We start from the raw sequence: 27,687 nt of genomic DNA on the forward strand, positions 1-27,687 counted from the left end.
TTCATCCCACAATTCCCCATGACTGACTGACCAACTGCAAATTGCGAGAAATTGATCAAACTCAGAGGGGCTACAGGTGACGCTAGTGGTTTCCAAATCTTTTGGTTTACCCTGGAATTTTGAGGAATGCAAAACTAAAATCCAGGATGCCATACATCTCCAGGCCATGACTGTGGACAAACTGTAGGATAAAATTTCCCTCGAAATTGGAGAAAAATCATAACTAAAACAGAAATTGCTTGAGAAACTCAGCCGATCTGGCAGCGACTGTGAAGAGAGCAACAGAGATAACACTTCAAATCCAATAACCCTTCAGAACTCAAACTGTGCTTGACTAACAGTCACAAATTGTCCGATTGTGTGATAAAACATTCATTTACATCCAATTAGATGCATGCCACAAAGATGAATACATTGGGCAAACAGAGGCTGTAGTTTGGGGTTGAGATGATTGGAAAGTGATTACAAACAGGAATGGCAATACTAATGTGTCCAGAAATCAAGATGTGCATAACTTAGAGATGTGGCTTTTACTCAGTCACTGGTGCGAAATTTTTGGATTGGAAGCAGTTACATAGGGGATTCTTCAAATTATAACTGCACAACTGAGCTATTAAACATTGATCCTCTATTACTGAATTCTTGAAGACTCCCTCTGCTGGTGCATGTGGACAAAATGTGCAGTGCAATTGTAAATACATTGCAACTGTGGTGTAACAAACTTATGGTTTCAAAATGAAAAATAAATAAAAGAATTACATAGAACATAGAACATAGAACATTACAACGCAATACAGGCCCTTCGGCCCTCGATGTTGCGCTGTGGTCAGCATGGACGGGTTGGACTGAAGGGTCTGTTTCCATGCTGTACATCTCTATATCTCTATGTCTATGTCCTGTCATACTAATCTGAAGCCCATCCCACCTACACTATTCCATGTACGTCCATATGCCTGTCCAATGACGACTTATATGCACTTAAACTTGGCGAATCTACTACCATTGCAGGCAAAGCATTCCATACCCTTACTACTCTGTGAGTAAAGAAACTACCTCTGGCATCTGTCTTATACCTGTCTCCCCTCACTTTAAAGTTGTGTACCCTTGTATTTGCTGTTCCCATACTTGGAAAAAGGCTCTCCCTTTCCACCCTATCTAACTCTCTGATTATCTTGTATGTCTCTATTAAGTCACATTCTTCTCTCTAACAAGAACAGTCTCAAGGCCCTCAGCCTTTCCTCGTAAGACATTCCTTCCATTCCAGGCAACATCCTAGTAAATCTCCTCTGCACCCCTTCCAAAGCTTCCACATCCTTCTTATAATGCGGTGACCAGAACTGTACACAATACTCCAAGTGTGGCCGTACCAGAGCTTTGTACAGCTGCAGCATAACCTTCTGGTTCCGGAACTCAATCCCTCTATTAATAAAGGCCAAAACACTGTATGCCTTCTTAACAATCCTGTCAATCTGGGTGGCAACTTTCAGGGATCTGTGTACATGGACACCGAGATCTCTCTGCTCACCTGCACTCCCAAGAATCTTACCATTAGCCCAGTACTTTGCATTCCGATTACTCCGTCCAAAGTGTATCACCTCACACTTGTCCACATTAAGCTCCATTTGCCACCTCTCAGCCCAGCTCTGCATCCTATCTATGTCTCTCTGAGAGCCATTAGAATGTAGGGACAAAGGGAATTAATATACAAGGATGAATACAGCTACAGAATCCTCCAGTTGATATTTTTAATTCACTTGTGGGCTGTTGGCATTGTTGGCTGGCCGACATTTTATTGTCCATCCCTAGTTGCCCTTGTGAGGGTGATGCTGAACTGCCTTCTTGAACCACTGCAGTCCACATTGAAGTTAAGTGTGAAGTTAAAAGTAAGTGGAGAGAGGTGAGAAACCATGCAAAATAGAATGCCAATGGCAAGGACATGACTAAGGTCTGCAGCAGATAGCCAAATACAAAGGGAGCTGGAAAGTAAAAATGAAACAGCCAAAGAAAATGCAAGTTCAAAAAGGGACACGGAACAGAATTCAAATCAAATTTGAAATAAGTTTAAGTCAAAAAAGAGGCAATTAAAGGACAAATCTGCAGTGAATTACTTGGAACACATAACATTCATGAATGACAGTAGTAGATGGTCCTTCTGAACCTCCAAAATTCCATAGGACTGGCTTTTCTGATTCTCACTGAAACCTTGCATGTAATACAGTTGTGGCAGTTCCTCCCCATCACTAATAACAAATTTGCTGCCCTGATTTGTTCAGGTTCATTGCTTAGCTGTGCGCAACCTCATCCTTCTTCTAACAAGTCTGGAAGATTTGCCGATTCCCTTTTAACTTTCCCTTCATGCCGATTGGAGCAGGTGCTGGAAAATTCAAAGCCAGTGTGACTCACCAGGCTGTCAATATCTTGCAGAGTGAAGTTTTAATGACTCTCTGCTATTTTGTTTTATATCTGTTGGCTTTCTTACCACTGTCAGAATCCATTCAGTCCCAGCTACTCAGGTCTGACAACGTTTTTTTTTGCCTGAAATCCTTTATTTATTTAACCTGACTTCAGATATCACAGAAATATTGTAATCTACTGTGTGAAAGAAAACTATTTATCCAAACATGTGAGTAATTAACAGTTAGTAAAAGTTGAATGCATATTTTCAATTGTGTTCCATATCAGGGGTCTGTTGCCTTTGGCGCCACTTCCAGTAATAGATGTGATTTGATGTTCCTCTTCTTACAATCCTTACTGTTAGTGGACTACTGCGATTTGGATGGATCCTAAGGAACCTGGTGGAAAAGCACAGTCACACTTAAATGGGTGAGCTGTAATAATACTGAGCAAGGAGACCAGGGAACTCCCTGTTTCTCCTTATTGTAAACATGAAGTTAGCACTGCTAGTGTCTTTGTCCTCCACTGCCAGAATCCCTTCATATCAATTGCTATAATTGTGCAATATTAAGCAATTAGTAATAAGATTTAAATCCATTATGCCCTAATCGAGAATGGAAATAATATCAGGTGGTCTGGTATTTTAGGGGCTTCTTGATATGCAAACTAGCTGTCTGTTATATAGTCATGTGGGATTGACCAGCTCAGTTAGAACCACAGCAATGATATAGCACAGAAGGGGGAGGGGGGTGTGGGGGTTGCTGGGGGGTGGGAGGCATTCTGCCCATGTTGTCGTGTGACCTTAAGTCACCCAGATGTCCTTTCTCATCCCATCTCCCTGCACATGGCCCATAGCCTTACAGCTTACAACACTTAAGGTGCTGATCCAGGCACTTTTTCAAATGGTTTAAGGCCTCTGTCTCCACTGGCAACTCAAGCAGTGAATTCCAGATACCCATTACCCTCTGTGTAAAAAAAGGTTATTATTTCCTCACATCCCCGCCAATTCCTCTGTCACCTAGTTTGAATCTATGACCCCTGGTTTATGGACTGTCAGTTGGCTAAGCAACTGGCTTGTGAAACTGAGTAATTCTAATGGCATAGGTTCAATTCCTGTACTGGCTGAAATTATCTTGAAGGATTCTCCTTCTCAACTCCTCTCTCTGCTGGAGGCTTGGTGACCCTCAGGTTAAACTCACCATCAGTTGTCTCTCTCTCTGGCAACTGTATGTGAATGACAGAGTCCAGGCTCATCCTGGCTTTTATTCAGAAGTTAAATGGAAGAGGTGAAAGAGAAGCTACAACACAGAATCCACCATTTCATCAGTGATGAATTAATGGAAATATGACAGATCATGACACTTCGTAGAGTAATAGCGATTGCAAAGTAGTATTCATGGTTTGGTGTTTGTTCAGACTTCAGATTGAAATAATTGTTAATAAATCAGCAATTAGTTTTGTGACTGTGCCATTTGATCAGTTGTTGGCATATCTTTTGACAAAATTGAAAACTGATGATGTCAAATATCACCTTGGTGAATAGTTGTTAAGAGGATGGAACAGTATTGACTGCCTCAAATAATTGTTGTGATATTGCATGCATCTATGCTCAGGAAAGCATGCACCATGGGAAGAGTTAAATGATTACACCAGCGTGCCATTGTCCCATGTGAGATTATTCTGTAAAGGTGTCAGATGCTCCATCTCGGACAGCCCCACTGTTGTCCTTTGTGATCGACTCTTCTGCTGGTCAGCCAGCTCCAGCTCAGACAACATTACTGTCTGTGATGGAGTTATAATGTTTTTATTAGAAAAGTCCTGCAGAAACTCAGCAGCACTTGTGGAGAGAGAAACAGAGTTAATGTTTTGAGTCCACTATGACTCTTGTATGGAACTCTTTCCTCCAATGATGCGCTTCTCAACCACCTTCTGTTTTTATTTTGGATTTCCAATATCTGCAATATTTTGCCTTTTATTGTGATATACTTGGTGCCCTGCGAATAAGTCATCTGATAATTGTTCTCAGTACATCCCCAGTCTCAGTATTTATTCTGCCAGATTTAACATCATAATTTTAGAGAACATTTAGAGATTCAACTAATATTCTATTCCATTAACAGAATTCCAACAGAATTGAATATCAAGAGTACACTTTAATGGCGTTTCTTGCAGATCCATCCAAGATAAATTTCTACCTTAATCTTTGAAAGTTGGATTTAGCTGCATTTACCACATTTCATTCTCTGCATCCTCCTTGCCATAATATTTCTGAATATTGTATAACACTTACCTGGGAATTCATTTCCATGTTTTCATGACTGGATCCTGGCTGAATTTGCCCATCATTTGGGAATTGTGTTGACATCTTACTTTTGCAAATTTCTTTGACAGCTTCAGCTGCCTTGGCTTTCAACTTTTCCCCCAGCAACTTTGCTTCATCTTTTTTACATTTACAGTTATATTCAAACATATATTTGCTCTTCCAGTCGGAACAATATTGAAGAAAGTTGAATATTGCCAATGCAGACAGTAATATGACCACTGCAAGGCTGCCGATGAACTGTTAAGGTATGGGTGGAGATATAAGAAATTCAATTAAACAATGATGCATAGAATCATAGAATGATACAACACAAGAGGAATCCAGTCTGTTTCAGAATTAATCCCACTCCCCTGCAGTTTCCAAAAATTGTGATATTTATTTCCCCCTTTAATTCCATTCTTCTCTGCTTCTACCACTCTTTTAGGGAATACATTCTGGATTATAACAAGCTATCATGTATATTTTTCTCAAGTGTGACCTCTGGTTTTTCTGACAAACATCTTTGAATTTCTTTCCACTTTTTCCTGATCCTTTCGGAGGTAGAAACAAATCTCCATATTTATTTCTCTCTCACGATTTAAAAAAAAACACAGAAAGGAGGAGCAAGAGTAGGCCATTCAGCCCTTCAAGACTGCTCTCCCAATCACTATGATCATAGCTGATCATCCAACTCAGAATGCTGTTCCTGCTTTCCCCCCAAGTCTTTTGATTCCATTAGTCCTAAGAACTATATCTAGCTCATTGTTGAAAATATTCAATGTGTTTGCCTCAAACACTTTCTGTGCAAATAATTCTACAAGCTCACCATTCTCTGGGTGAAGACATTTCTCATCATCTCAGTCCTTAATGGCCTCCCTCATATCATTAGGCTGTTATCCCTGGTTTGACTTGCTAGTCTTCAGAAATATTCTTACTGCATTTACCCGTTTAGTCCTGTTAGAACTATGGGTCACTATGAGAAGTCCTCTCATTCTTCTAAACTCCAGAAAATATAGTCCTCACTGATCCAGTCTTTTTCCCTGGAATCCCAAGTATGGTGCTGGAAAAGCACAGGAGGTCAGGCAGCATCTGAGGAACAGGAGAATCAATGTTTCAGGCATAAGCCCTTCATCAGGATTCCTGATGAAGGGCTTATGCATGAAACATTGATTCTCTTGCTCCTTGGATGCTGCCTGACATGCTGTGCTTTACCAGCACCGCACTCTTGACTCTGATCTCCAGCATCTGCAATCCTCACTCTCTCCTTTCTCCCTGAAATGGCAGTACTATAGTCTGGTAAATCCCTACATGGCCAGAATAACCTTCTCCCAGATAAGGAGACCAAAACACTGCATTATACGCTAGATGTAGTCTCACCAAGACCCTATACAATTGCAGCAAGACATCCCCACTCTTATACTCCAATCCTCACACTATGAAGACCAACATCTCATATGCCTTCGTCACTGCCTGTGGCACCTGCATGCTTATATTCAGCATAATTATCAAATGCCCTTTAAACCTTTATGCTATATAAAAGCATTCCCAACTTCCCTGCTGTCTTCAGACCACTGACATTGACTTACATTTAGATGTGCACTTGTGATCTCAAGGCACAGAAGGCAATGGGTCAGATGCTGGAAAATAGGATGAGAATAGTTCAATGCTCATGTCTAACTGGTGCAGACTTGATTGTGGAAAGGGGCCTTTTCTGTCCTGTAGATTTCTGAGGCTCTCGAACTTCCCCATCTTTGGTGGCATTCAGATAGGTTCATTTGCAACCTCACCGCGGCTTGATATCTTTCTCAAAGTGTATTGCCCAGAATGAATCATCCATAGAACTGCTCCATCCTAGACATTTACGGCCCTTTTATGTCCCTCCCTTTCATTCCCCAATAGCCCCCTCAAGCCCAATATCTCCCGCATTTTCTGTGTTTCCAACTTTCATATGCCGCACCTTTCGTTTCCTCCAATCTACCATCAGTGAGCTTTTCACCATCTTGCCCAATATTAGGGCGACCACATGTCTTCTCACTTTGAAACTACAGCCTTCAGGCACAGTTCCTACTTTCAACAGCCTGCAGTTCTCTCCAGCTCAGCTCAGATTTTCAACCGAGATGTATCACAGGTAAAGCACTGTACTTTCAGCTGACACATTCATCGAGACAATTTGCAATCCTTCGCCTCGGAGGGAGACCAAATACAACGGTGCAAGGGAGGGATCGGTTTGTTATCCCTGGAATCTAGAAGGTTACCGGTTGGTTCGAACGACATGGGGAACTGGAAGCAGGCGGTGATAGACTCTTCCCCCTGGGTACGTAGTCGCAAACTTTTGAGTTCGAAATCTCATAACTGAAGTGAAGTTACGAAATATTTGTGCACAGAAATGTTTGAAAGCCTTGTTACAATTTCAATCTTCTGCCAGTCCATGATTGAGGGATGCACAAGGTATTTCAAGATATGGAAAAGGAATCTATATAAAAATTAAAATCACCATCATCATTTCTTGTTATGACCTGAGAATCGCTGCATATCACGAGGGGAAGAGGTTGACGAGCAGAGTGCTTCATAATAACCTCAGCCAGTGCAGGAATAGAACCCACGTAATTGATAGTGGGTCAGCATTATAAGGCAGCTGGCTTAGCTAACTGGGCTCACCAACCCCTGGCCAATGGGTAGATATATGGAGTTTAGTCACAGCTCAGTCGAGACTGTGTTGTTGGAAAAGCTCAGCAGGTCAGGCAGCATCCGAAGAGCAGGAGAATCCACATTTCGGGCCTGAGCCCTTCATCAGAGAAATTCCTGATGAAGGGCTTATGCCCGAAGCGTCGATTCCCCTGCTCCTCGGATGCTGCCTGACCTGCTGTGCTTTTCTAGCAACACACTCTCGACCCTGATCGCCAGCATCTGCAGACCTCACTTTCTCCTGAGTGCAGCACAGTCTCTCTTTGCTCGTTACAGTGACCATGTAAAAGAACCACTTACCTGTGATGCAATGCAGTAGTCTTGGACAATTTCAGAGGAATTCTCATTGCATTTCGACTCGCATGCAGTTTCACTTCTACCGATTAACTTGGAACAGGCGTAATAGTTGCCATTCAATAAGAGTAGAATAATCCATAGTATTGCTGGAATTGATGCTTTACACACAGTCAGCAGGCTAGGTATAGGTGTGGGTGGACGGTACTCTACCTTCTGCTTGCTCCACCATAAATGACACAATTTCTGTAAGTAACTTTGTACCAAGAGACCAATAATGAACAGTGACATTGCGGGGAAAACAAACGTTATTGAGATGTAGCGGATGTTCGATGGCAGATGACATGGACATTGGATCTCATTCTCTAGTAGACATTCCACTCCATAAAGGATTAGAAATATAATGAAATTCCCCAAAACTTGGAACATTCCCGGCTTAGCATTCAGGAAACTCTCTTGGAGTTTCTCCAACATGGCCATCTTCAACGGCGTTATATCACAACACACTGACAATTGATTGAAGCTGCCGCAATAACTAGCATTCACCGTTAAGTCGCAGAAGTTAATTTGTGGCGAGAAAATCAGAACAAACTCGTCTGCTATCAACCACATTTAGAATAAATCCAGAGGCTAATTTATAGAAATTGCGTGCTACCTACTTCCTCTCTTGTGTCTGAACAGCTGGGCGCAGTTCCCCTTCCAACTTTCGGTCGTCCACTCTATTGTGTCTGCCAATCTTTCTTCCCCAACTTAACATACCTTCTCAGAAGGTGGAATCATCTCCTTGTGTTTTTCCAGTTGTTTCCTCCAGGCCAGGATCGTCAACAATACCTGGACACAACATGCAGTCCTTGCTCTGGGGAACAGCATGTCTCTGAGCAAAATTGCAATGGCCCTCCATTGCGGTAATCTGCTAATTCTGCTTTCTTTAGACTTATACACCACTCAGCATTCTGTTATACTTTTAGCTGAGCTTGTAGATCTTGGACTTGACAACATTTCCCATCAATCCCTCTGAAATAATTGCGTAAAGGCCAGTATCCTCTTACCAAGTCACTCCAGCCAGCTCAGAGTGAGGCCCCTGAAGTGAGGAGATTCTAAATCCCCTATCTATATTGGTCAGCCAGGGCTCCTGTAGTAAAACTAGTGTTTGAAAGGGTGGCCCTAAGTCTTGAAACGAACATCCTAACTCCCATCACAGGATCTGTTGAAACAACTGTGTGGCCAAGAAGGAATTGAAGTGTGAGATGCAGATGACTTGGAGCTGACAGGCTGTACAGATGTAGCTCTGGTTGGCAACAAGATGTTGATTGGTCGATGGACGAGTGACCGATGATTGATGGCACAGACCGTTTGCCTGTTGACAACTGTATGGCTTGTTCTCAGTAACTGAACAGATTGGAGCTGGCAACTAGTCACGGAGGCAGCGAGAGAGAAAATGTTCAGTTCTTTCCCGTCTCTGTGAGTATGAAACACCCCATATTCAACAGGACTTCTGGGGCAACTGCCTCCCAACTATATATCACTCTGCTGCCCATGTCTGTTGGGACAGGACATATTCAGAGATGGTGATGGTGCTGTCTGTATGATATGATTCCATGTGTATGATTACATCAGGCTATTGCTTGACTGGTCAGTGAGACAACATGCCCAGTTTTGACTCTAGTGCCTGGATTGCCTTGCTTGAGGGACTCTTGCTCTGAGTTGACAAGTAATCTGCCTTATTTCTTCTGTTGTGCATTCTGCATGGAGAGAGGCCTGTCTGCATGCTGACAGTATTAGTACCGGCGAGTCTAGTGAAAACACTTTAAGTCTGTATTACGGAGTGTGTGCTCTGTACTGAGTTTACAAACTGGGTGCACTGTACTCAGTTTACAGACAGTGAGTCTACACTTGGTTTACAGACCTTGAGTTCTACACTTGGTTTACAGACTGTGGGTTCTGTTCTGCATTTACACGCTGTGAGTCTTGTATACCGTTTACAGACAGTGAGCTCTGCATTCAATTTGCAGACTGTGTGCTCTGTTCTCGGTTTGCAGACTGTGAATTCTGCACCTGGTTTACAGATTGCAAGTTCTACACTCAGTTTACAGAGTGAGAGTTCCAGATTGGCTTTACAGACTGTGGACTTTGTACCTGGTTACAGACTGTGACTTCTGCACTCAGTTTACTGTTTGATAACAATAATTCAAATAGTAACAGGAAAACTGCATTTGATGCTAAAAATTGATGAACAACATATATCTGAACACAATTACAAGTGCCTTCCATTTTGGTACCTTGCTAGTTCTGCTTTCTCTAGACCTATAAAACACTCAGCATTCTGTTATAACAATCCCTTTTCACTGAGCTTGTAGATCTTGGTCTTCACAAATTTTCCTACTGATACGTCCATTTGATACCAGTTTTCAGCACGTCACATTCTCCTTTCACAGGGTCAGTAACTGCACCTAAACTTTCTTGCATTTCAAAGAAGCCCACGAGTAATCTTACAATCTTATAGCTGGAATGTGCTAAAGTCCACTTAGCAGCCTCACTAACTAGTCCATAATGCTCGTTTCATTCTTTTTAAAAGCTGCAGACTGAAATAAGAAAAAGTTGTTTTAAAACTAGTGTTTGCAAAAGTGGCTATATGTTTTGAAACAAATAACCTGACTCTCATTGCAGACACTGTTGAAACAACTGTGCGGCCAAGCAGGAATTGAAGTGTTAGTTGCAGATGACTTGGAGCTGACGGGCTGTACGGATGCAGCTCTGGTTGGCAACAAGATGTTGATTGGTCGATGGACGAGTGACCGATGATTGATGGCACAGACCTTTTGCCTGTTGACAACTATATGGCTTGTTCTCGGGAAACTGAACAGCGTGGAGATGGCCACAAGTCACAGAGGGAGTGAGAGAGAAAGGTGTTCAGTTCTTTCCCAGCTCTGTGAGTATGAAACACCCCATATTCAACAGGACTTCTGGGGCAACTGCCTCCCAACTATATATCACTTTGCTGCCCACGTCTGTTGGGACAGGACATATTCAGAGATGGTGATGGTGCTGTCTGTATGATATGATTCCATGTGTATGATTACATCAGGCTATTGCTTGACTGGTCAGTGAGACAACATGCCCAGTTTTGACTCTAGTGCCTGGATTGCCTTGCATGAGTGACTCTTGCTCTGAGTTGACAAGTAATCTGTCTTATTTCTTCTGTTGTGCATTCTGCATGGAGAGAGGCCTGTCTGCATGCTGACAATATTAGTATCGGCGAGTCGAGTGAAAACACTTTAAGTCTGTATTACGGAGTGTGTGCTCTGTACTCAGTTTACAAGCTGTGAGCACATACTCTGTTTACAGACTCTGAGCTCTGTACTCAGCTTACAGACTGAGAGGTCTACAATAGGCCTAAAGACTGTGAGTTCTACACTTGGTTTACAGATTGTGAGCGTTGTATTCACTTTACAGATCGTGAGCTCTGCACTCGGTTTGCAGACTCTGTGTTCTGTATTCGGTTATACATTGTGAGTTCTGCATTCGGTTTACAGTTTGATATCAATAATCCAAATAGTAACAGGAAAACTGCATTTGATGCTGAATATTGATGAACAGCATATATCTGAACAAAATTACAAGTGTCCTCCATTGTGGTACCTTGTGAGTTCTGCTTTTTCTAGACCTATAAAACACTCAGCATTCTGTTATAACAATCCCTTTTCGCTGAGCTTGTAGATCTTGGTCTTCACAAATTTTCCTACTGATGCCTCCATTTGATATCAGTTTGCAGCACATTACATTCTCCTTTCACAGGTTCAGTAACTGCACCCAAATTTGTGTGTATTTCAAAGAAGCCCATGAGTAACCTTACCATCTTATAGCTAGAATGTACTAAAGTCCACTGAGCAGCCTCACTAACTTGTCCATCATGATAGTTTAATCCTTTTTAAAAGCTACAGATTGAAATAAGAAAAAGTTGTTTTAAAACTGGTGTTTGCAAAGGTGGCTATATGTTTTGAAACTAATAACCTGACTCCCATTGCAGGCACCTTTCAAACTGTGTGGTCAAGCAGGAATTGAATTGTGAGTTGCAGATGACTTGGAGCTGACGGGCTGTACAGATGTGCCTCTGGTTGGCAACAAGGTGTTGATTGGTCGATGGACTAGCGACCGATGATTGATGGCACAGATCTTTTGTCTGTTGACAACTGTATGGTTTGTTCTCAGCAAACTGAACAGATTGGAGATGGCAACAAGTCGCGGAGGGAGTGAGGGAGAAAAATGTTCAGTTCTTTCACAGTTCTGTGAGTATGAATCACCCCATATTCAACAGTGCGTCTTGGGCAACTCCTTCCCAACCTTATATCACTGTATTGCCATGTCAAGTGTGACAAGTCACATCCAGGGGTGGTGATGGTGGTGTCTGTAAGGTATGATTCTGAGAGTATGACTCTGTCAGGCTGCTGATTGCCTGGTATGCGAGAAGCCTCCCCATTTTGCATCTAGCCCCCAGATTACTTTTGATTGAGTCACTCTTGCTGGGAGTTGGCAAGTAATCTGCATTGTTCCTTCTGTTGTGGTGTCTGCATGGTGAGAGGCTTGCCCGCAACTGAGCTATTACCAGCGAGTCTAGTGGAAACAATCTATGTCGACATGAATGTGTGACTAAAGGGGCACAGTTAGCAGCAGTTTAGGAAGGCTGATGAAAAGGCCTTCTCCCTCGGAATTTAGTCCCGGTGGAGATAGAGGGGTGGAGAATCAGATACGAACACCATTCAGTGTCATTGAATAGCCCTTCCCAGATCCACTGAAAGCAGTTACTGACAATCAGTAATGGTTACTCAGGAGACAGAGCAGGAATGAGGACTGGAGCTGCAGATGGAGCAGGGAAAAGAACAGGAACAGAAACCATCACTGGCGATGGTTGAGCTACTGGAACAGCTGAGCAGGAACCTGATCCGGAGTAGGACTGGAAGCTGGAGAAGGACTGGGTGCTAGAGTAGAAGCAGGAAACTGGAGTAAGAGCAGAAACTGGATCTGGAGTAGGAGTGGAGCTGGAATAGGACCAGGAGCTGGAGTGGGAGCAGGAAGTGGAGCAGTGGCAGAAGCTGGACTCAGAGTTGGTGCAGGAGTGGGAATTGGGCCTGGAGCAGCAACTCAAGTAAGAGTGCTGGGAAAAAGATGATGACTGGGCAGCACGGTGGCACAGTGGTTAGCATTGCTAATCTCACAGCACCAGAGACCTGGGTTCAATTCATGCCTGTTTGATATAAAAAGAACTTACCTCGACGGTAAGTGATATAAAAATAACTTATCTCGACGCCAACGGTCTTTTCTCAGCAGAGAGCGGCGCGAGCTGGGCGGAAGTGAGGTTGGAGCGCAGAGCTGGTCGGGAAGGTAAGTGATTGATATTTGAGTGGGTGTGTTCTAGTCCCCAGGCCCTACACAGTAGGGCCTCCCTCCCATCCTCCTCCTCTAACCTAACTTTAAAGTTCACAGGTAAGCTACTCAGTGTTCTTGCTTTGGAGACGAAGTGTAGAGTAATGGCAGCGCAGGCAGTGGAATTGTTCCTCCTGCAGGATGTTTGAGGTAGGGGTGACCACCGATACTCCTGCCGACTTCATCTGCAGGAAATGCAGTCAGATCCTGCTCCTCACAGAACGAGTTAGGGAACTGGAACTGGAGTTGGATGAACTGAGGATTATTCGAGAGGCTGAGAAGGTGATAGATAGAAGCTACAGGGACATAGTTACGCCAGAGAACAGAGGTAGCTGGGTAACAGTTAGAGGTGGGAAGGGGAGGAAGCAGGCAGTGCAGGGATCCCTGTGGTCATTTCCCTAAACAATAAGTATACAGCTTTGGATACTGGTGGGGGGGACAGCCTAGCAGGGGTAAGCTGCAGTGACCGGGTCTGTGGCGTGAGGTCTGGCTCTGAGACTCAGAAGGGAAAGGGAGAGAGGAGGAGAGCGATAGTTATAGGAGACTCTCTAGTTAGAGGGATGGACGGGCATGGGCATGGGCGAGACTCTCGGATGGTTTGTTGCCTCCTGGGTGCCAGAGTCCGATACATCTCGGACTGTGTCTTCAGAATCCTTAAGGGGGAGGGTGTGCAGCCAGAAGTCGTGGTGCACGTTGGCACCAACGACATAGGTACGAAGAAGGGTGGGGAGGTCATTCAAGAGCTCAGGGAGTTAGGCTGGAAGCTTAAAGCTACGACAGACAGAGTCGTCATCTCTGGGTTGTTGCCGGTGCCACGTGACAGTGAGGCAAGGAATAGGGAGAGAGTGCAGTTGAACACGTGGCTGCAAGGATGGTGTAGGAGGGAGGGCTTCAGGTATTTTGACAATTGGACTGCATTCTGGGGAAGGTGGGACCTGTACAAGCAGGACGGGTTGCACCTGAACCAGAAGGGCACCAATATCCTGGGGGGTAGGTTTGCTAGCACTCTTCGGGGGGGGTTTAAACTAATTTGGCAGGGGGATGGGATCTGGACTTGTAGTCCAGCAGGTAGGCTAGCTGTTTGTCAGGATGTCCAAGAATGTAGGAAGGCTGTGAAGAAGGTAGCACTGACAGGGAGTACTTGCGGACACAGAGATGGGTTCAAGTGCGTATACTTCAACGCAAGGAGTATCAGAAATAAGGTGGGTGAACTTAAGGTGTGGATCAGTACCTGGGACTACGATGTTGTGGCCATCACGGAAACGTGGATAGAAGAGGGACAGGAATGGTTGTTGGGGGTTCCTGGTTACAGATGTTTCAGTCGGATTAGGGAGGGTGGTAAAAAAGGAGGGGGGGTGGCATTGCTAATTAGAAATGGTATAACGGCTGCAGAAAGGCAGTTCGAGGGGGATCTGCCTTTAGAGGTAGTATGGGCTGAAGTCAGAAATAGAAAAGGTGCAGTCACCTTGTTGGGTGTTTACTGTAGGCTCCCCAATAGCAGCAGAGATGTGGAGAAACAGATTGGGAAACAGATTTTGGAAAGGTGCAGAAGCCACAGGGTAGTAGTCATGGGCGATTTCAACTTCCCAAATATTGATTTGAAGCTCTTTAGATCAAGTAGATTGGATGGGGCGGTGTTTGTGCAGTGTGTCCAGGAAGCTTTTCTAACTCAGTATGTAGATTGTCCGACCAGTGGGGAGGCCATTTTGGATTTGGTACTCGGTAATGAACCGGGACAAGTGATGGGCTTGTTAGTGGGTGAACATTTTGGTGATGGTGACCACAATTCTGTGACTTTCACCTTGGTTATGGAGAGAGATAGGTGCGTGCAACAGGGTAGGTTTTACAATTGGGGGAAGGGTAATTACGATGCTGTAAGACAGGATCTGAGGAGCAGAAGTTGGGAGCATAGGCTGTCAGGGAAGGATGTCATGGAAATGTGGAACTTTTTCAAGGAACAGATACGGCGTGTCCTTGATATGTATGTACCTGTCAGGCAGGAAAGAAATGGTCGTGTGAGGGAACCTTGGTTGACGAGGGAGGTTGAATGTCTTGTAAAGAGGAAGAAGGAGGCTTACATAAGGTTGAGGAAACAGGGTTCAGACAGAGCAGTGGAGAGATACAGGATAGCCAGAAGGGACCTGAAGAAAGGGATTAGGAGAGCTAAGAGAGGGCATGAAAAATCTTTGGCGGATAGGATCAAGGATAACCCAAAGGCATTTTATGCATATGTGAGAAACATGAGAATGACGAGAACGAGGGTAGGTCCAATCAAGGACAGTAGTGGGAGACTGTGTATTGAGTCGGAAGAGATACGAGAGGTCTTGAATGAGTACTTTTCTTCAGTATTTACGAATGAGAGGGACTGTATTGTTGAAGAGGAGAGTGTGAAACGGACTGGTAAGCTAGAGGAGGTACTTGTTTGGAAGGAAGATGTGTTGGACATTTTGAACAACTTGAGGATAGACAAGTCCCCCGGGCCTGATGGGATATATCCTAGGATTATGTGGGAAGCAAGAGAGGAAATTGCAGTACCGTTGGCAATGATCTTTTCATCTTCATTGTCAACGGGGGTGGTACCAGGGGACTGGAGAGTGGCGAATGTTGTGCCCCTGTTTAAAAAAGTGAATAGGGTTAACCCCGGGAATTACAGGCCAGTTAGTCTTACTTCGGTGGTAGGTAAAGTAATGGAAAGGGTACTGAGGGATAGGATTTATGAGTATCTGGAAAGACACTGCTTGATTAGGGACAGCCAGCACGGATTTGTGAAGGGTAGGTCTTGCCTTACAAGTCTGATTGAATTCTTTGAGGAGGTGACCAAGCATGTGGATGAGGGTAGAGCAGTGGATGTAGTATACATGGATTTTAGTAAGGCATTTGATAAGGTTCCCCATGGTAGGCTTATGCGGAAAGTCAGGAGGCATGGGATAGAGGGAAATTTGGCCAATTGGATAGAAAACTGGCTAACCGGTCGAAGTCAGAGAGTGGTGGTAGATGGTAAATATTCAGCCTGGAGCCCAGTTACAAGTGGAGTTCCGCAGGGATCAGTTCTGGGTCCTCTGCTGTTCGTAATTTTTATTAATGACTTGGATGAGGGAGTCGAAGGGTGGGTCAGTAAATTTGCAGATGATACGAAGATTGGTGGAGTTGTGGATAGTGAGGAGGGCTGTTGTTGGCTGCAAAGGGACTTAGATATGATGCAGAGCTGGGCTGAGGAGTGGCAGATGGAGTTCAACCCTGCCAAGTGTGAGGTTGTCCATTTTGGAAAGACAAATAAGAATGCGGAATACAGGGTTAACGGTAGGGTTCTTAGTGAGGTGGAGGAACAGAGGGATCTTGGGGTCTGTGTTCATAGATCTTTGAAAGTTGCCATTCAGGTGGATAGAGCTTGTAAGAAGGCCTATGGTGTATTAGCGTTCATGAGCAGAGGGATTGAATTCAAGAGTCGTGAAGTGATGTTGCAACTGTACAGAACTTTGGTTAGGCCACATTTGGAGTACTGTGTGCAGTTCTGGTCACCTCACTTTAGGAAAGATGTGGAAGCTTTGGAGAGGGTGCAGAGAAGATTTACCAGGATGTTGCCTGGAATGGAGGATAGGTTGAGAGTGCTAGGCCTTTTCTCATTGGAACGGCGAAGGATGAGGGGTGACTTGATAGAGGTTTATAAGATGATCAGGGGAATAGATAGAGTAGACAGTCAGAAACTTTTTCCCCGGGTACAACAGAGTGTTACAAGAGAACATAAATTTAAGGTGAAGGGTGGAAGGTATAGGGGAGATGTCAGGGGTGGGTTCTTTACCCAGAGAGTGGTGGGGGCATGGAATGCGCTGCCTGTGGGAGTGGTAGAGTCAGAATCTTTGGTGACCTTTAAGCGGCAATTGGATAGGTACATGGATGGGTGCTTAAGCTAGGACAAATGTTCGGCACAACATCATGGGCCGAAGGGCCTGTTCTGTGCTGTATTGTTCTATGTTCTATGTTCTCAGGCAGTTATCTGTGTGGAGTTTGCACATTCTCCCCGTGTCTTCGTGCGTTTCCTCCGGGTGCTCCGGTTTCCTCCCACAGCCCAACAATGTGCAGGTTAGGTGAATTGGCCATGCTAAGTTGCCTGTAGTGTTAGGTGAAGGGGTAAATGTAGTGGAATGGGTCTGAGTGGGTTGCTCTTCGGAGGGTCGGTGTGGACTTGTTGGGCCGAAGTGCCTGTTTTCACACTGTAAGTAATCTAATATTAAAAAAACTCTAAATGTAAATTATCACTAGACCATTAATCCAGACCAAAAGTCATGCTCTGGTGCATACTGGTTCAAATCTGACTGTGGAACATTCATTTCCCCAAAAAATCCAGAAGTAAGAGTCTGATGATGACCATAAATCAATTATTTGGGGAAAGCCCACATGATTCACAAATGCCTTTTAGGTAAATAAACTGCTGTCTTTACCCGGTCTAGCCTACATGTGACTCCACACCCAGAGCAATGAGGCTGACCCTTAATTGCCTCTAGGCCATTAGAGTGGCATGGTGGCTCAATGGTTAGAACTGCTGCCTCAGGGACCTAAGGGTTTGATTTCTGCTTTGGACAACTGTGTGTGTGGGGTTCGCACATTCTCTCCGTGTCTGTGTGGGTTTCCTCTGGGTGCTCCACTTTCCTCCCACAGTCCAAAGACTAGGGAGATTGGTCATGAAAGGTGGGTTAGCCATGGGGCACGCAGGATGAAGGGAGTGGTTCTGGGTGGGATGCTGTTCGGAAGGTCAGCACGGACTCAATAGACCAAATGGGCTGACTCCACACCATAGGGATGCTATGAATGGGCAATAAGTGCTGACTGAGCCAATGACACCCACATCCTATGACAGAATATAGAATTGAAGCAGGAGTGGGAATAGAAACTGAAGTGAAAACAGAAGTTTGAAGTGGAGCAGAAACTCAAGTTAAAGGAGGATGATTTGTCAGAAATTAATGTGGAGCAGCAGCAGATGTTGGATCTCAAATAGTTGTTGGAGGTGTGACAAGCAAATCAGCCTCAGGCTTGTGAACAAGGACTGATATTTTTGTTATTCTTGTAGACATTTCCAGTGACTTCAGTCCTCATTGTCATTTTACTGAGTGCATATCATATCGTGGGGTCTTTACAAGATCAAACTCAGATTAAATAGTAAAGCCCCTCTTCTCACTATTTAACAGAATCAGAAAATGTTTCCCCTTCCTCTACACCCAAAGCTGAATATATGTTTATTTTACAGCCTGTAATAAATGTTGGTTGTTGAATCACTCTGAGAACAACACACAGTTTGAACCTGGCATATGGATAGAGGTTTCACCTCCATTTACCAACTCTGAGATTACAGACACAGAACATAGAACCTAGAACGTTAAAGCGCAGTGTAGGCCCTTCAGCCCTCGATGTTGCACTGACCTGTGAAATTAATCTGATGCCCATCTAACCTACACCATTCCAATATTATCCATATGTATGTCTAATGCCCATTCAAATGCCCTTAACTTCGGTGAGTCTACTACTTTTTCAGGCAGGCCGTTCCACACGCCTACTACTCTCTGAGTAAAGAAACTAACCTATCACTCCTCAGTTTAAAGCAATGTGCCCTCGTGTTAGCCTTCACCATCCGTGGAAAAAGGCTCTCATTGTCCTCCCTATCTGACCTTCTGATGACCTTATATGCCTTGATTAAGTCATCTCTCAACCTTTGTCTCTCCAACACTTAGTGCTACATTTGGTTTACAAATTGTAAGCTCTGCACTCGATTTACAGTCCATACTGTGTGCCTTAGATAGAAAACTGTCTAAAGCACTGTTTAGCAAAGTAATCTGAATTATTTCCTTGAATGAAGTAGGCATTGGAAGGGATGGCTGTAATTTATGTTATAAAGGGAAGCTCATTTTTGTTCAGAGGAAGGCAATCAAGTGGCAAAAGGCAGAAGAGAGGACTTGAGTGGGAGGGACCTCGACTGCTTTATGACATGGCTCCTGGCAACTGTTGTGATGTGGCTCGTGGTGAGTCAGTGATTCTCATCCTGGTGGCACTTGGCACCATATGGGGACAGGACTTCGACAGCTGGCAATCTGGCAATTGGCAGGGACTGGACCCCAGAGCTGACGCCGAAGCTGAAGCTGGAGCTGGAGGGGCAGTGGGAGTGGGAGCGGGAGAGGGAGCAGGCAGAAGAACAGGAGCAGGACCTGCAGTTGGAACTGGAGTTGGCCCAGCTGCTGGAACTGGAGCTGGAGCTGGAGCAGGAGCTGGAGGTGGAGCAGGACATGCAGCAGCAGCTGGAGCAGGATCACTGGCCCGAACTCGACCTGGAGCAGCAGCAAAAGCTGGAACTGGAGCAGCTGCTGGAGTTGGAGAGGGAGCTGGAGCAGACTTGATGGCCAATTAAACTGAAACACTGCAAAGAAATCTTAAAAGGATGTAATTCAGCCAAAGTATATCGATTATACATTTATTCCGTTCAAATAAAATCAATGTTGAAGAAGTAACCCTGTTAGTATCAAGTTATCAAATGCAGTTTTCCTATTATTATTTAGATAATTGATAAACAAGGCTGATCAGTATTATTGCTGACATCACACTGATCATTGATTGTATCACAGTGATCATTGAATGTGTCACAGTGAGTGTGATGATGAGGACAATGACATAGAACATCGTCTATTTTGCTGATCACTCAGAGTTAGACAGCATTGTAGACAGTGAAGATGAGAGCATAAAGTTAGAAAGGGGCACTGAGAGACTAAGTGAATATGCAAAACTGTGACAAATATGAGAAAGTGTGGATAATCCATTTCAGACTGATAAAGGATAGATCAGGGTACTTTCTAGATAGTATGAAGTTAAATACTGCAGATGTCCAAAGAGACTTGGGAGTTCAGCTGCATAGACCTTTAAAATGTCACAAACAGATGCAGAAAATGATCAAGAAATCTATTGGAATGCTGGCCTTTATATCTACAGGGTGCGATACAAGATGCAGAAGTTATCTTGCAGTTATACAAAAACCTGGTTAGACACCACTTGTAAATTACTGTGAGCAGATCTGGACATTACCCCTTTGGAAAGACATATTGGCCTTGGAGGGAGGACATCCTAAGTTTGCAAAAGTAACTCCTGAACTTCAGAGGTTCAGTTAATGAGGAGAGATGTAAGTTAGACCTGTTTTCTTTTGAATTTGACAGGTTAGTGTTGATCTGATCAAAGTTTTCAAGGTATTAACATGAAAAAGAAGTAGATAAGGATAAATTATTTCCATTTGTTGGAGGTTCTAGAAATAGGGGCACAGTCTGAGAATCAGGTCTAGACTATTCAGGAGAGATCTTAAGAAGCACTTCTACACAAAAAAAGTGATAGAGGTTTGGAAGCCTCTTCAATAAATGGCAAAGGATGCTGGGTCAGGTGTTGGTTTAAAATCTGAGGTGGATACATTTTTGTTAAGGTATTAAGGGATATGGGCCAAACGCAGGTGTATGGAGTTTGGCCACAAATCCAGCCATGATCTCACTGAATGGTGGAACAGGCTTGATGGACTGAATGAGTCAAGAGTGGGGTGCTGGAAAAGCAGAGCAGGTCAGGATTGACTTTTCGGGCATAAGGCCTTCATCAGGAATGATTTACCAATAAAGTAATTGAAGGACTATGTACATGCATAATTTACATTAACAACTTAGTTGTTTGCAAAGAAACCTGGGAAGAATATTTTCCCCTCTTGACTGAATTGTTGATTGGCTACAAGGAATCAATTTATTTATAAATCAGGCAAAAATTGAAGTGACTGACATGTTTGCTCCACACTGTGGGACAAGATCCAAAAGTGAAAGTTAAGAACTGCTTTGGAATTTCTCGGTGCTAAAACACAAAATTTTGCAATGTTGGCATGGGTGAATTTTATCAGCTGATTTTGCTGAACTTCAGTGGTTCCTCTACTGAATTTGTTAAAGGAAGTCAGAAAATAAAACAAGAATGCCAGAGTGCTTTCCAAAACCCAAAAGGTTTGCTGACAACTCTATTTGTTCTGAAAGTATCAAATTATGGAAAGACTGGCAAACCGGTAGTTTCTGCCAATGATATCAGTGTGGTTATTCCAAGTGGCATGTCTTTGCATTTCTGCCACCTTCCTGGCGATTGCAGTTGTTTTAAATTTCTCTTCTATTTTACTGAGTAGAACTCTAACAGACTTGCTATCAGCAAATTTAAGAGCAAACTATGTAAAATTTGAAACAATAAGCTGAATTTTAATATTCTGACCACTAAGCTTGATCCATGTCTCAATCACTATCCTAAACTGACCTTAGCATCAGTGATCTCTGTGACACACGAACATAGGAACAGCAGTCATCCATTCAGTCCATCAACTTAGTGGTCAGAGTATTAAAATTCAACTTATTGTTTCAAATTTTACATAGTTTGTTCTTGAATTCACTGATAGCAAGTCTGGCAGGGTTCTACTCAGTAAAATAGAGGAGGAACTTAAAACAATTGCAATCACCAGGGAAGTGGCAGAAATGCAAAGACATGCTGTTTGGAATGACCACACTGATATCATTGGCAGAAACTGCTAGTTTGCCAGTCTTCCCATAATTTGATACTTTAAAAAAAATGGAGTTGTCAGCAAACCTTTTGCACTTTGGAAGGCACAGGGGCATTCTTGTGTTCAGTCATATTTTCTAACTTCCTTTAATAAATTCATTAAAGGAACCACAATAGTACTGAAGTTCAACATGACCAGCTGATAAAATCCACTCATGCCAACATTGCAAAATTTTGAGTTTTAGCACCGGGAAATTCCAAAACAGTCCATAACTTTCACTTCTGGATCTTGCCCCTCAGTGTGGAGCAAATATGTCAGTCGCTTCACTTTTTTCCAGATTTATAAATAAATTGATTCCTTGTAGCCAATCAACAATTCAGTTAAGAGGGGAAAATATTCTTCCCAGGTTTCTTTGCAAGCAACCAAGTTGTTAGTGTAAATTATACATGCACATAGTCCTTCAATTACTTTATTGATCAATCATTACAATGTTGCTGATATTTTTTCATTCCAAATACATGACTTTGCATTAATAAAGTCCAATTATTATTACAAAAGCTGATATTTCTTTGGCTCTATCGTGCAATCATCCCGTTATAGAATGGGATTTGAGTTTGCTTCCCTGACTGAATTGAGTTTGCAATGATCAATACAGAATTTGTGCAAAACATATACTATTGGGGCTATTAAGATGGTGAGCTCCAGGTACTAAGACATAAAAAACCCCAAAGAACTACAGATACTGGATAACAAACAAAACAGAAATTGCTGAAAAACTCAGAAGGCGTGGCAACATCGGGGAGGGAAAGCAGAGTTAAAATTTCAGCTCTAGTGATCTTTCTTCAGAACTGTCAGTGGACTTGAAACAATAACATTGGTTTCTCTTCACAGATGCTGCTTAGTTTCCCCAGCAATTTCTGTTTTTGTGCCAGATTGTACGACTTGCATCAATAACATCATCACTCATCATAAACATAATCCCTTCCCCCACCTGAGTTAAGTTCTCTGGATTGAGTTTGTAAGGATGTTGTTTTGTGGGTAACCCATCACTTACATTAACATCATGTCCCCAGCAATGGACATTTCTTCTGATGTTTCACATAAGTTGTTTCACGATTCTGTCATGACCTTTATAAGCAACTTTGATAATTTTATGGAAGATAAAGTATCTTGTCATTTCACCCTCAGTTCAATCTAAGCTGATTGCTCAAGGATCAAATTTTGCATTTGTTTCATTCTTAGTTATTCTGCTGCTGTTATGTTATTTCTTAATTCTTTCATTAATGTAAGTATTTTTTTTTTTGACTATCATCACTGTTCTAAAATATCTTTAAGCATTGATACAACACACTCACCAAGCCTGTCTCTTGTCTGGAGTACTCAGCATATAATTTACTTAATTGAACTTCTTTTTAATAAGGTCCAGTGAATTATGCTTTTAAATGTTTCCCCCAAGATAGGCAACAACTACACCATACCACTCACAAAAAAATTCCAAGCATTGGCCTTTCCATCTACTCTCAATTTCATTGTTTGGTGACAACCTTTCAAATGTTTCTTGAACAACTCACATGCATTCATTAGTTTATTTCTAAAAGTCAAAGTACATGCTGAAAACATTATGTCTGAACTTAGTTTTAAGATTATTTCTTTAATCAATGTAAGAGGTGCTTTCACCTCATGTCAAAAGGACCGAGTTTGGATTCATTAAGAGCATCCCTAATGGCACATAGTAACAAGGGAATTTCTTTATCCTAATCATTAGGATATTCCTGACAATAAGCTCAAATCCTTGGCTATCTTTGCAATGCATTTTGAGATTAAGATGAAAAAGTAAAGATGCCCCGGTGGCTCAGTGGTTAGCACTGCTGTCTCACAGCACCAGGGTCCCAGGTTCGATTCCAGCCTTGGGTGACTGTCTGTGTGGAGTTTGCACATTCTCCCCGTGTCTGTGTGGGTTTCCTCTGGGTGCTCCGGTTTCCTCCCACAATCCAAACATGTGCAGGCCAGGTGAATTGGCCACGCTAAGTTACCCATAGTGTTAGGTGCATTAGTCAAAGAGAAATGGGTCTGGGTGGATTACTCTTCGGAGGGTCAGTGTGGACTGGTTGGGTGGAAGGGCCGGTTTCCACGCTGTAAGGAATATAGTCTAATGTAAATTATTGCATTTACAATATTCAAACTATTTACCATGGCTTTGAATATATATGACATAAAACTTGAACCTTGATCTGATTAGTTTTTGTTTGGTAATCATATATTGTAAAATATTGAACTAACCTTTTCTCTGCCATTTTCACAGTAATTTTTCCAAAAGGCACCACTTCAGGAAATCTAGTGAAATCATCTAAAAGCAACAATGCTTTTTAGTTCCAGCCTTTTGTCCTTTATAACTTGCATCAAACAAAATATCAAGTGATTGCAGAACTCTACAATACACAGGGATATGGATGACTAGATGCATGAATCCCAAAAAGTTAGCATGCAGGTTCAGCAGGAGTTTAGGAAGGCAGACAGGTCAATTGTTGCTTGTTGTGAGGGAGATCAGGTATAAATGTAGGGAAATTTTGTGATAGAGGCACAATTTTTTTTGTTTTTTTGAGAACTTTTAGAGATTTTCCTTTTTTCATCTTAGTTTTATATTTGAAAAAAATTCTTTTCATTTTATTCATAAATTTGTTTTGTGTCTTATTTTCCTTATTGTGAGGTCATATTGGAGTACTGTTTACAGTTCTGGTTTCCTCACTGAAATGATGATATAATTATAATAGAGGTAGTTCAGAGAGGCTTCACTTGATTAGAGGTAGGAGAGGTGACTGTGCATATTAGATTCTTCGGGGACTTGATGCTGAAGGGTAGCTCCCTCTAGTGAGAGAAACAAAAACTAGCAAACACAATTCAATAATAAGGGGCCTCTCCATTAAGGCAGAGGTGAGGATTCTTTTCCACAGAGGTTCATTATCGTCGAATTCCTCTCCATGGCTTAATTAAGGACAATCAGTATGGCTTTGTGCAGGCAGGTTGTGTCTTATTAACTTGATCAAATTTTTCCAAGAGGTGACAAAGGTGACCGATGAGGATAGAGCAGCGAATGTTGTCTACATGGATTTTCTGATAAGTTAGGCTTATCAGAAGGTTAAGATTCATGAGATCCAGTGATCTGGCCTTGTGGATTCAGAATTGACTTGCCCGTAGATGGCAAAGAGTAGTAGTGGAAGGATATTTTTCTTGCTGGAGGTCTGTGACTAGTGGTATTCCACAGGGATCCATACTGGCACATCTGCTATTTGTGATATACCATATATATTTGTGTATAAGTCAAATTTTGAAGACTTCTTTTAAAGCTGAAATTAGGGAGTCGACTTACACATGAGATATTGTTTTCGAGAGGATGAAATTCATGTTTGGCATGAGTCAAAAAATCGACAAGGTTTCTACATAGAATAATAAACAACAAAAGGAAAAAGAATTATGGCTATTATTGAATTTGGGAGAGCTTTACAATAAGTTCAGAGAACAACTGTATGCGACACTGTATTTGAAGAAACTGAGGCAACAGCAGGAAGACAAGGTCGAGATCTGCCATAAGGTACCATAGTATTTGCATGCACAGGTCAAATATATGTATGTAAATATTACATAGATAAATACATACAGTATCTATACAGCATATATATATAGTTATCAACATTCAATTTAATGATTTGAAGATCACGTTGCGCAAATACATACTGGTGATTGTAACATGTGATGATTCAGGTATTGTATTTGAATCAAAAATGTGCAAGTCCTGACCTTTAAGGCTGCATGTATAGTCAGGAAGAGACCTCTGAAAAACTAGGGTCGACTAATAAACGGAGGTATATGAAAAAATACCAGATTTTTTGGCCAAAATAAGGGATCGACTTATATATGAGATCGACCAATAAACAAGTATATACAGTATGTATAAATTACTTAGATGAAAGTGTAGGTGGGTGCATTAGTAAGTTTGCAGATGATACAAAGGTTGCTGGGGTTGTGGATAGTGTAGAAGGTTGTTAAAGGATGCAGTGGGATATAGATTAGTTACAGATATGGGTGGAGAAATGGTAAATGGAGTTTAATCCAGGTCAATGTGTGATCAAATGTTCAGGAATTTAAAGGAGAAGATGGCAGCAGCAGAGTAGGCAATGTCCAGGTTCCAATGATGGGCTTGTCCTATGTGCTGGCTTATTTCTTTTCTCTTTCCTCCTTTTCTTTTCTCAGTTTTATTTAGTTTTCACTCAAACCTACCTGATAAAGAGAGCTCTTCGAGAGGATGGCGGCTTCGATGGGCTCCAGAGTGGTGCCAGCATCTCCAGAGGCAGCATGGCTGCAGAGTCGGTCAGCCTGTGAAGCCTGGAATAAAGCTCTCGCTTCTGTGTGGAGAGGGACTCTGGCCCCAGTATGACATGGGCTGGGAATCCCGGAGCAGGACTCTGGCCATGGTATGGTGTGGGCTGGGAATCCTGGAGCGGGACTGTAGCAGCGGAGAAGGAAAAGTTGGACTCTCTTTAAGTTATCTTTGTTTTTAATTTTATTTTGTTAAAGTGAATGGCACCTATGCATGGTGACAGTTCACACCTTCCATTGTATTTTATATTGAATACACGTGACAATAAATGATTCAATTCAGAAAAGAATGCTGTTAATGGCAGGAACCTGAACACAACTGGTATTTTGGGGATTTTGGGGCTCAAGTCTATAGCTCCCTGGAAGTAGCCACACAAGCAGATAGGGTGGTAAAGAAGGCATGTGACATGCTTCCTTCATTGGTCAGGAAGTTGAGTACAAGATTCAAGATGTCATATTGCAACTTCGTAAGACTTTGGTAAGCCTACATTTAGGGTATTGTGTTCAATTCTGGTTACCATCTTTTGGAATTATGTGGAGGCTTTAGCGAGGGTGCAGAAGAGGTTTACCAGGTTTCTGCCTGGATTAGGGAGACTGAGCTATAAGGAATGGCTAGAAAACAAGGGTTCACTGGAGCAGCGGAGGCAGAGGGGAGACTTGATAGAAGTGTGTAAAATTATGGTTTGCATGGACAGCATTGATGGTCAGAATCTTTTTCCAAAAGACAAAATGTCTAATACTAGGGGCATCCAGTTAAGGTGGAATGGAGAAATGTGAGGAGATTTGAGGGGCAAGTGTTTTATACAGAGAGTGGTAGGAGCCTGGAATGCGCAACCAAGAGTATAGTGGAGGCACATATGATAGGTGCGTTTAAGGGACTTTGAAATAAGCACATGAATATGCAAGAAATGGAGAGATAAGGACCATGGGCAGGCAGAAGGGATTAGTTTCATTTGGCGTCATGTTCAGCACAACATTTTTGTCTAAAGTGCCCATTCCTATGCTGCGCAGTTCAATGTAAAGGGTAATGGAGGCAGAGTCAATGAATACTTTTGAAACAAAAGTTAGACAGATTCCTGACTGACAAGAGAGTCACAGCTTATAAGGGGGAGAGGGGAAGTGAACTTGAGACCACCATCAGATCAGCTGTGCACTTATTCAATCATGGAGGTGGTTTGAAGCACTAAACAAGCCACACCTGCTCCTAATTCATGTGCCTCTGTGTAGAAATGGCGAGGTTTCAGACTATTGATCAGGTTTCTTGCCTAGTTGTTCAAGTTAGTGATTAAGTTTGTGGGTTTTATTCTTTCAATTATTATAGACAAAGTGTGGTAGATATTTGGAATGCCCTTCGTCAAATTCTGGTTGACGCAGAATCAATTGTTAAGTTTAAATCTGAGCATGTATGGAGTTGGAACAGATTAGACATGATGTCATTGGATGGTGAAACAGGCTCTTGGAGCTGAATAGCCTACTCATGTTCCTATTATTGATAAAGAATTTTGTTAGTTGAAGATTTTCATTTGTTTTTCGTCTAGTGAACAATGTTCTGACTGACCTAAGCATTCATTTTCAAGCACTTGGCTTGAGGAAACGCTAATTGTCATTCTTTCCCAGCTCCTCATACATAGACTGGAACTTTCTTGTGCAGAGGAAGCTTATTTTGTGTACTGGTAGT

General features: G+C 42.6%; 1 protein-coding gene and 1 long non-coding RNA gene across 5 annotated transcripts; one reads left to right on the forward strand and one right to left on the reverse strand.

Annotated features, from left to right (window-relative positions):
• Positions 1-2,044: 2,044 nt before the first annotated feature.
• Positions 2,045-8,288, reverse strand: LOC122541368 (uncharacterized). Of its 2 annotated transcripts, none has more exons than XM_043678074.2 (3): positions 7,682-8,288; positions 4,685-4,954; positions 2,045-2,792 (listed from the first exon to the last, which is right to left on the reverse strand). In XM_043678074.2, exons 1-3 carry the CDS (start codon positions 8,285-8,287, stop codon positions 2,784-2,786), a joined length of 885 nt encoding a protein of 294 aa, XP_043534009.2. In that variant the 5' UTR covers position 8,288; the 3' UTR covers positions 2,045-2,783. The 2 variants fall into 2 exon arrangements, with proteins under 2 accessions (XP_043534009.2, XP_087835548.1); XM_087979422.1 differs by lacking the exon at positions 7,682-8,288 and adding an exon at positions 6,654-6,779.
• On the forward strand, positions 2,695-26,020 carry LOC122541369 (uncharacterized). 3 transcript variants are annotated; one of them, XR_015753064.1, is made up of 3 exons: positions 2,695-2,823; positions 10,343-10,604; positions 25,884-26,020. It is a non-coding gene; the product is annotated as an uncharacterized LOC122541369 (long non-coding RNA). The 3 variants fall into 3 exon arrangements; XR_015753063.1 differs by lacking the exon at positions 2,695-2,823 and adding an exon at positions 6,883-7,010; XR_006309580.2 differs by lacking the exons at positions 2,695-2,823; positions 25,884-26,020 and adding exons at positions 6,883-7,010; positions 11,703-12,989.
• The last annotated feature ends 1,667 nt before the right edge of the window (positions 26,021-27,687 follow it).

Source organism: Chiloscyllium plagiosum, unplaced genomic scaffold (genome assembly GCF_037043375.1).
Source record: "Chiloscyllium plagiosum isolate Xiang-an unplaced genomic scaffold, Cpla_swu_hap1 HiC_scaffold_35, whole genome shotgun sequence".
Classification (NCBI taxonomy): domain Eukaryota; kingdom Metazoa; phylum Chordata; class Chondrichthyes; order Orectolobiformes; family Hemiscylliidae; genus Chiloscyllium; species Chiloscyllium plagiosum.

Coding starts and splice junctions, on each gene's coding strand:
- LOC122541368 (XM_043678074.2), bottom strand. CDS start 8,287: ATGTGGTTGATAGCAGACGAGTTTGTTCTGATTTTCTCGCCACAAATT. Junction 4,955..7,681: donor ACTACTGCATTGCATCACAG/GTAAGTGGTTCT, acceptor ATACCTTAACAG/TTCATCGGCAGCCTTGCAGT.